Genomic DNA, 10,452 nt, shown 5'->3' with positions numbered 1-10,452 from the left:
TCTATTACATTCTTAAACTATTGTTGTTATGTCAATAAAGTCCTTTTGATATTAAAACCATTAAATGACACGTCATATCTTATGTAGTTAAATTTAAAATAAAAATTTTAAAGAAATTGAATGTTGTTGTATAACTTTTAAATTAAAAACTAAAAATAAAGAAATGTTTAAACAATTAACTCTTGTTTACTTTAAAATTTAAGGGACGCTTTTATTCTTATAATATATAATTATTGTGTATAAATTTTGATTATTTTATATCGTGCTTTGTATTGATTTAATTAAACTTATATTTATTGAAATATATATTTATAATTTTATTGTGTTTGTAATTATACACCGGTGGTTACAATTTTAATAGAAAATCCCAAGATCATAATTCACAATCTTTATTTATGTATAAGCATCCCTTCTTTATCACCCTGCAATAGCTCCATAGGATCAGTTCTTTTATCTTTCACAAGTTCAAACTATGGCTGATGTAGGAGATCATGCTATACTTGTCACAATATGCCTAGCAACCATTTTCTTGTTCCTAGCCATCTTTGTGAAGACTCGGGCAAAGGGCCGACGGCCACCGAGCCCTCCAGCCTTACCGATCATCGGACATCTCCACCTTCTTCGCCCTATACCACACCGAGGTCTTCACAAGCTCTCAACCCGCTATGGACCAATAGTATCCTTCTACCTCGGCTCCAAACATTGTGTCGTTGTTTCATCTCCGGAAATAGCAGAAGAATTCCTTAGAACTAATGAAACATCTTATTTGGACCGCCCTAAAATGGCCAACTTCGATTACCTTACCTATGGCACGTCTGATTTTTCGACCGCGCCGTATGGACCACGTTGGAAGTTGATGAAAAAGCTTTGCATGTCTGAAGTACTTGGTCCCCGGACATTAGAGAAGCTCCTTCCAATTAGACGTGAAGAGATAAGGTCATTTCTCAAAATGATCAAAAACAAAGCTGAAATAGGAGGATCTGTTGATGTTGTAGCTGAGCTTATGACATTGACCAATAACACAATATCCAGAATGACGGTCAGTCATCGATGTTCTAGTGACGCGAACAAAGCTGACGAAATAAGGAAAATGATGAGAGAGATGAATGACCTTGGCACAAAGTTTAATTTAGCTGATATTATTTGGTTTTGTAAGAACTTGGATTTGCAGGGTTTTAAGAAAAGACTACTGGAAGTTCGGCACCGGTATGATACAATGATGGAAAGAATCATAAAAGAGCATGAAGAAGAAAGGAAGAAAAGGAAGAAAAGGAATGAAAGTGGTGATGAAGTGAAAGATTTACTCGATATTTTGCTTGATGTTTATGAAGATGAGAGCTCAGAGGTCAAATTAACAAGGGAAAACGTCAAGGCTTTCATTTTGGTATGTTTCATATGCACATATAGTGTTGTAATTTGTTTCATGTGCCTTTATTTTGTATGCTTTGATGTATTTGCAGAATTTATTTGGGGCTGGCACTGATACATCATCAACAACAATGGGATGGGGACTTGCAGAGATACTTAATAACCCAGACGTTATGGAGAAAGCAAGAGAGGAAATCGATTGTGTTGTTGGGAAGAAGAGAATATTAGAGGAATCAGATGTTGGCAACTTGCCTTACTTACAAGCTATAGTGAAAGAAACACTAAGGCTTCATCCCAGTGGACCATTTATTGTAAGAGAATCAACTAAATCTTGTGTTATTGCTGGTTATGAAATCCCAGCAGATACTCGTCTGTATGTTAATGTATGGTCACTTGGAAGAAACCCAAAACAGTGGAAGAACCACCGTGAGTTCCGACCAGAGAGGTTTCTTAACAGTGAAGAATGGCAAGCGAGGAGTCCATGGATGTTAGATGTGATGGGAAACGATTTTAATCTTTTGCCATTTGGGAGTGGAAGAAGAAGCTGTCCTGGTGCTGCACTAGCACTCAGCATTGTATCAACTGTCCTTGGTTGTATGATACAGTGCTTTGAATGGAAGCTTGGGGATGGTGCTGGCAACGTTGACATGGAAGAGAAGAATGGGATGACTCTACTTAGGGCAAATGACTTGATTTGTTTCCCAGTAGCCAGGCTTAATCCATTTCCCTCTATTTGATTGTAATCTGTTGTATGCTGTGTTATTAGGAGTGTTTTCTGGTGATGCATGCAGCGTCTATATCCATGTATCTCTCTTTTTTATGTTGCCTAATAAAGATACAAAGAGTGCAAAGTTTGCTACTATGATAAAATATATATCATATGATGAGGTGCTCGAAATATGCAAAACAGTATGAATCCATCTGAAAGGGGCATAAGTTCCCACTGAAAATCCCATTTTGGTTCGGATTCTATCAGGAATTAATGTTGCAGTCATTATACATAGATAGATAGATATATTCTCTACCATTTTCTAACTGACCTTTAACCCTTCTAATGCAGTATTTATCAATATATCAGTTTCATTTCCATGGCATTCATGAGGTGAAATACTATTAACTGGCATCTAATACTTGAGCCATCTCTGAAGTGGTCCAGTCTGCTAGAAAACAAACCGATTTTCAAAGTAAAAAATTGCAGCTTTCAACCTCATGGAAACGTGGTTTGACAGTGAATTACAAAGTGGCCTGCAGAAATGATAAAGCTTATCATGTTGAAAATTTCATGAAAAATCAAGGACAAAGGATAATGATAATGGCAGCAGCTTGAATAGTCTTGTACCGCAAGGCATGATAAAGTTTGTCGGTTTACTATGTTTATAAATATTTAAGTAGTATTATGAAGAATGAATGAGTGTGCTGAAAAAGTTAGTGAGCTTGAGGGAAAAAAAAGAAAGAAAGAAAAGTGTTGTGAGTTATAGAGGAAAAACTAGCAGCAGTTAGTATAGAAAGAAAAAAAGAGAGAGTTTATATTATGTTTATTTGTACGTAATAAAAAAATTAGTATTTGATTTATTTTTATTACCCTTCCAACACAGTCAATGCACAATTACTTTAGTGATGGAGAACATAAATTAAACTATAAAACCTGGAAAATGATGTGAGATATGAATAAAACCAAGGATAGAACCTACTTAAACAAAAAAATGATATGACATGATTGATATAAATATCCAGGAAGATACGGTGTTTGCTCCCATGGACCACTGTTGTAGATTGCTTACCATCATGAAACTAATCTCCAAAAGAAATTATACAAAGTATTGCATCATCAACATTTTCGATTAATGGAGTCAGTAAAAGAAGCACTTTCGCCAATTCATACAAGGAAAAGCTTGCTGCATCGACCTTAGTTGGATTAAAGTGGACGGTAGCAGTGACAAGACTGGTGGCTAATCGAGCCACTAAGAAGGTTCGACTGTATAAATAGATTAATTTATTTTTTAAATAAAACTTTATTTTGGTCGTAAAAAAAATGATGATTCTTAAGGTAATATATACACATCAATTTGGTCCCCGTTTCATAGTACAACTTAGTAGAAAATTTGAAATGCTTCAATCAGCTGCCCAACCTTAATATTATATCATATAACCACAACATTATGACTAGAATTGCTCGTACCCAAAATTCCACTCAAAATGTGAGAATATTTGAATAAAAATATAAGCTCGAAAAATGAGTTTAGATAAAAAAAAGTCTATTTAAAAATCAGGTTAAGCCTCTAGTAAAGTATTTTAGCCCGGCATGAATTCACTAGCACAAAAAGATTTGCTTTTTTTAATATTATTTTCTTGTTATTTTCTCCTATTTTGCTACCATTTTACTATTATGTTGCTACTATTTTATTGTTATTGTTTGGATATTGTATAAAATTTATGTTATTGTTAATTTTGTTATTATTTTGAAGGCATTTGTTAATTTTGTTATTATTTTAGAGGCATTTGTTTGTTAAGTTGTATTTATCTTATTGTTATTTAAGTATACATATTTTTTGTAAAATTTATTTTCAATTTGTTAAAAATATTTATTTTGATATTTTTAGTAGTTTTGATGTATTATATATATATTTAAAATTATATAAAATAATATAAAAATTAATACAGGGGCCAAATTGGGCCTAAATTTTAACATTTTATCTGAGTCGGACTTGGATAAAATTTTAAGCCTATTTTTAAAGTGGGATCGGACCCGAGTCTAATAAATGAGCCAAAATTTTTAGTTAAGTCTGATTCGGCCTATGAACACCTCTAAACTTTAATATTATATATTTACACATCATTATGACCTATCCCCACCCAACCAAGAATATATGTCGTCATTTGTCTTAGAGCAGACATCATCTTAATTTAATATTGTACAACACAAAATTAAGCATCTTCTAGTGATACTCAAAAAAAAGATTTCGTGAAAATGTTAAACTCAAAAAATCAGTTGAATAAAAAACTTAATTTTTTTAAAGAATAAATATGTATTTGTAACGTTCTGGAAATTTCGGGTGTTCCAAAATTTTTGAGGAAGTAATTATTATTTGCGGAAAAAGGACTGTAGAATTAAAGTGACACTTAACAAGGTAATTTAAGTTGATGGAAGTATAATTATTAAACTGTAGCAAGGATTCAGTTGGGATTGTGGTGAAATAGGAGGGACTTAAATACAAATATCACCATGAAAGGACAAAGCGGTTAGATGGTAATTAAACCCTATGATTAATTATGTAATGAATTGGTAATAGTGAGGAAATTTAGAGTGAATATTTGCTGATAAACAAAATGCTTAGTACATTAGGCCGGCCTGAATTGGGTTGGGTTTGTTCAATGTTTTGGGTGGATCAGAAATATTTTTAAATTTAAATTTAATAAAAATTTTATAATGTAATAATTTATTAATTTTTTAACAGTTAAACGGATTTTTTAAGTAAAATAAATTAATAAATTTAGAGTTTAAAAAATTTAATATTAAACTATAGTTCGATTCAACCCATGAATAGATCACTTAAAAGCTGAGTGTAAAGTTTAAAGGTGATATTAAGCATGGTAAATGGCTAGGGAGGGACTAGCTCCATGTACAATTGGTCCACCATAGAGATAAAGAGGAAAATTATGTAGCCGTGACCTTTAAATCCTTATTTCATTAACCTTTACTATTACTTGAGAGGAAATATCATCACCCAAACTTATCTAGTATCCTTGCCATTGAAATGGGAGACGTGAGAAACCAATTTTTAGGTGAAAAGGTGATAGTCTAAATTTACATATTATACTATATAAATAGTTAGAAGTTGTGTGACTCAAATTCTTGTTAAAATAAATATAAGTGATAAGATAGAAGGATCTACAAGGGTTAAGGCCGAAGGCCGTACGAGTAAAATCCATATAGAAGTTTACTTCCTCTATTTAATGTTGATTAGAATGATGTGTTTTAATCTTACTGAATTACTTCTATTTGACTTTAATTAGAATAAAATTTTTAAACCTATAAATAGATGTAATCGTCTCTCCTCTTGTATCATTTCAATTTAACATAGTGAATTTTTTTCTCCTCTACTCGTGGTTTTTTCCCGAAAGAGTTTCCATGTAAAATTCTGTGTGTTCTATTTTTCTCTCTTTCTTTACCATTCATTGTCATTATCAACGTTCTATTTTCACATATATGTTAGCTTAGCTTGATGAACTAATAAATGAGTAGTTAATTGTTATATTAGGTATATATAGTACATTATATGGTACATTCTTCATGTGGTTACGTATGAAGTTTTTAGATTACCAATTATTTGAAATTTTTTCCTTTTTCCCTTTTTTGATTACCTTTGTATTTGCAAGTCTTCTAGTGCTACTCCCAAGGAGGCAAAGGAGCTCTCAAATTGATTCTTTTAGTTTTATCTTTTTCCTTGCCTTTATGGACTTCTTAAACAAGCTTTTCTTCTTCTTCTTCTTCTTTTTTTTTTTTTTTTTTTTTTTGTAGATGTGAAAAATAATTCTGTCTTGATCCATTGCAAAGTCTGAAAGGTGGTAGCTTAAATCCAGCTAATACCATATAAATGTCAGCCGAGCTTTGATGAAATAAACTGATAAATGCGTGGTTCATTGTTCAAATATTAAGTATATATACGTGGTACATACATATGGTTAGGCGTGAGCTTTTCAGGTAGGTAACATATTCCTATATTTGATTAATTTGCATGAACTGCATAAATTCTAAGTAAATTAAATAAAAGTTATATGGAAACAACATGGCTTCTTAGTGCAGTCCTTGATTGGTTTGCCCTGTTACCTTTCTTTCTTTAGTCGTTACTCTTATGTGATACTTAGATCTATATTTATTTTCCAACCTAACTTTTGGTGGTAGATGTAGATGAGTATTTCATCTTAAGTAATTGATGATGTCAATCAAGTAAGAGACAACATCGTTAAAGTTTGAAAAGATTAAGAGCGTAGCCTCGGTTTAGTGTTGTGTATTAAACTTGCATCCAATAAAGTCAAAACTTATTTATGTTATGATTGCATGTATTACTCAGCAAATATTGCAACATGATCATGCTTTCTTGCAGGTAGTAAATGTTTGAACAATTTATAATAGATGCCTATGCAAGCATTGGTGTTACGAGTTGACCATTAATGCAACATGCACATTTGGCGAACCCTCTAAGATTGACGAACTCACAGTAAGGGGCGAGCTCATCATTTGACGAACTAGAATAAAAATGCGAACTGGGTTCGCAAGAAAAATGCGAACTAGGGTCACAAAAAAGATACGAGTTGTCTGAAGCTAAACTATGAAGCTGCAAAGCATATGGATTTGATGAACTTGCGTGCAAGTTATGTTTTCTGATTTTTAGGAGATTTAGTATTTATTAGCATAGTATATTTGATATTTATTAGCATAAAATCTTTGTTATTTCTTTTCATAATTAAGAGTTTTTTCTTGTTATAAATACTCTTGTTTCATTGTTCAAACATAGTGCGAAATATATAAAACTTTAGCAAACAATTTTGTTGCTAAATTTCTTGTTTCTTCTCTGCAATTCTGCAACACCTCTAACCCGTATCCGTCGCTGGAATAGGGTTACGGAGCATTACTAGAAACTTGTAACTTAAAACATTCAATGACAATCATTTATAAAACACATCATATTCCATTCAAACGCATGTGTAACATCCCTTTTTCGAGCCCTCGAGACCTTAGAAACACTTTAGAAATGATTCAGGACTAAATCGAAAACATTTAGAAATTTATGGAAAAAGATAGAAAAATTCATACTACAAGGGTCACACGACCATGTGTGTAACGACTGATTCAGGACTAAATCGAAAACATTTAGAAATTTATGGAAAAAGATAGAAAAATTCATACTACAAGGGTCACACGACCATGTGTGTAACGACCCAAAATCCGTGGGCACCAGAAAAGTGTGTTATCGGGCCTCCGTCTTAGTGAAATAAGTTCGAAAATAATTATTAAAAATATTTATGAGTCTAGTAGTGTGTTTAATTAGGTTTTAATTAAGTAAATTTAGCTCAATTTAGAGTAATTAGTAAAAAGGATTAAATTGAATAAGGGTAAAAGTTTAATTATAGATTAAAGAAAAATTAAAAGGACTTAAGAGGAAATTAAACCATTTCCTATAGTTGAGGCGGTTTAACGTGGAAAATATCAAAGATTTTATTGATTAAAATATATATATATATTTATTTAATAATTAAGTATATTATATTATATTATATTATATTATATTATATTATATTATATTATATTATTATATATATAAAAGAAACAAATAAGTTAAAAGAAAAGGAAATGAAAGCGAAACGAGAGAAAAGCAGGGAGAAAGAAGAAAGAAAAGGGAAATAGGGTTTATGAAGCACGGAGTTAATTGCCAACAAAGAACACGAAGCATCGAGATCGAAAGGAAAGGAGAAAGTCATCGAGGACTAAAGCGGAGAATTACGGTGTGTATTACTATAATTCGAATTTTAGTTATTATTGATTGCTGAAATTTTAATTGTTATGTATGGTAAATAAGACTTGAGGTAAGTATGTGAAATTGAAATTAGAAAAAGTAAAATAATACCCTATTAACTCGTCGGGCTAGATTCGATACAAATGGCATGCCATTGGATTTGTGATGTGATGAAGAGATTTTAGTTCAGCTGAGAAGATGTTTCTGTTATTATATACTTCGGTTTATCCGAATAGGCATTTAATGCCTTATTGGTGTGTTTGGGAGGATATATTATACGGTGTGTTATGGAGGATTTACAATATTAGGGTGTGTTTAGGTTGGATATTCGGTGTGTTTGGGTGGAAATCTGCGATCTGTCATAGTCGAGCTTTGTTAATAGGGTAAATAATTGAAATGAAATTTTGAAAATGAGATTATTTGTTAATAGGGTAAATAATTGAAATGAAATTTTGAAAATGAGATCATTTGTTAATAGGGTAAATAATTGATGTTTGTCATTTATTAATGTTAAATAGTCTTGGATTATAATAATACCACTGAGTATATCCATACTCAGTGTATAGTTGTTTCCGTCTTGTGAGTTAGTAGAAGTCAAGTGTCCCTCAAACATCCGAACAATCCCGACTCAACACAAACTTGGTGATGTATATTTTTCTTTTGGGTAAAGGTGGCATGTACATAGGTGTTATTTAGTCACTTGAATATGTATATTACTTTGGGTAGTGAAGGATGAATTATAAAATTTAGATGGTTAAATGAAATGGTAAGGAAAGTACATGATATTTTGATACATGAACATCAAATTGTTAAATGAATGAAGTTTTAATCAATTTTGAATGATGCTATAATAGTTATTAAATTAAAATTTTGTTAATAATATAAATATTAGTATATGAATGTGAAATGTTGGTGTTGGTTGTTTTGGTTTGAATTTACAGGAGGTTTAGGTAAAAATAAGCAGAAATGCTGCCGAAATTTTTATAAAAAAATTTGGAATACTCGAACAAGTCCCGTTCTACTTTTAATACGTGTTTGAACTTCGAGAGTTCAAGATAGGGACTTAATTATTATATTATACTATGAAAGTTATAATAATTGTAAATTATTCGTAAGTTGTCTGATATGTCCGGTAATGCCTCATAACCTCGTTCCGGTAACGGTTTGGGATTAGGGGGTGTTACAATTGTTGGTATCAGAGCTATCAGGTTTAGCCGATTCTCGGGCTAAATTGGGCTCGGAAGAGAGTTTAGAAGTACATGCCACTGTCGAGTCGAAATTGAGTCGGGATTTTTGGATGCTAATGTATTTATTTGATTTTGTTTTATAGATAAAATGTCAGATGAAAGAATGGATAATGTTGAGCAGGAAATGTATCTTTGGAAGTCGAGAATTAGAAAAGCGAATCTGTTACACACGGTGTGAATCAGTTAAATAATCAATCTCCTAACGTAGGGAGAGAAAGAAATACCTCACAAGTGTTAAGAGATATAGCTGATGCATTACTGACATATAGTGAGAGCTATACTGCTACTACATCTGTACCATTGTCGAGACAGGCCCCAATTAAAGAGTTACGAAAATATGGTGCCACGAATTTCGGGGATTAAAAGGAGCTGATCCATCCGTTCTTGAAAATTGGATAGAAACAACAAAAGAGTTTTGTAACAATTAGATTGCACCCGAGAGAGTCGATATGTCTTTGTATCAACATTACAAGGAGAAGTGTATCTCTGGTGGGAATCGTGGTTAGACATTTACTGGGATGATCGGGTAACTTGGGACTTGTTTCAAAAGAATTTCGGAAGAAGTATATTGGGGAATTGTACATCGAAGAGAAAAAGCAAGAGTTTTAGTGTTGAAGCAGGGAATATGTCGATCTTGGATTATGAGTGAGAGTTCTCTAGATTGAGCGGTATGCTTTAGAATATGTTCCAACCGAGGATGATAGTTGTAAACGATTTCTACGGTGACTGCGAGATGAAATCAAGATTTAATTGGTAAGTCTCAGAATTACTGAACTTGTTGATCTGGTTGAGTGAGCAAAAATGATAGAACAAGTCTTGAGTGCGGATAAAAATCGAAATTGGTAAATCATTTGGGAAGCGTATGGGAACTACTAGTTTTAATCCATTACCGAAGAGATTGAGAGAATCAAGAAGTGATGGAGATCTAGTTTTAGTTCGCAGAGGTGGTAGAAGCGAGAGGTAAGCAGATGACGATATCTATTAGTAGTGTGAGAGGTCCATCCCAAGTATAGAAATTCGCATCTGTGAGCACCTGCAGAAAGAAACATTTAGGTGAATGTTGGAGGATAACTCGACGATGTTTTCGATGTGGGGCTACAGATCATTTCATCCGAGATTGTCCGAAAGGTGAAAGTGCCACACCTGCAACATCTCAAAGATCAGTACCTACTATTCGTGACAGATGATCTAGTAGGGGTGGTTCGGGTTCTGTGTCTAGAGGTGGAGGTGTTAGAAGAAACAGCGATATAGTTACACAACAGTTAGAGGCCAGAGCGCCAGCCAGAGCGTACGTAGTCCGGACCCGTGAGGAGGGCGATGTA

General features: G+C 32.9%; 1 protein-coding gene across 1 annotated transcript; it reads left to right on the top strand.

Moving 5' to 3' along the window:
• Positions 1-370: 370 nt before the first annotated feature.
• On the top strand, positions 371-2,238 carry LOC108466620 (3,9-dihydroxypterocarpan 6A-monooxygenase-like). The gene is made up of 2 exons (XM_017767005.2): positions 371-1,384; positions 1,461-2,238. Exons 1-2 carry the CDS (start codon positions 473-475, stop codon positions 2,103-2,105), a joined length of 1,557 nt encoding a protein of 518 aa, XP_017622494.1. The 5' UTR covers positions 371-472; the 3' UTR covers positions 2,106-2,238.
• Positions 2,239-10,452: the final 8,214 nt, after the last annotated feature.

The sequence above is a fragment of the Gossypium arboreum genome, chromosome 2, assembly GCF_025698485.1.
Source record: "Gossypium arboreum isolate Shixiya-1 chromosome 2, ASM2569848v2, whole genome shotgun sequence".
Lineage (NCBI taxonomy): Eukaryota > Viridiplantae > Streptophyta > Magnoliopsida > Malvales > Malvaceae > Gossypium > Gossypium arboreum.
This window is presented reverse-complemented; position numbering and strand designations above follow the sequence as displayed.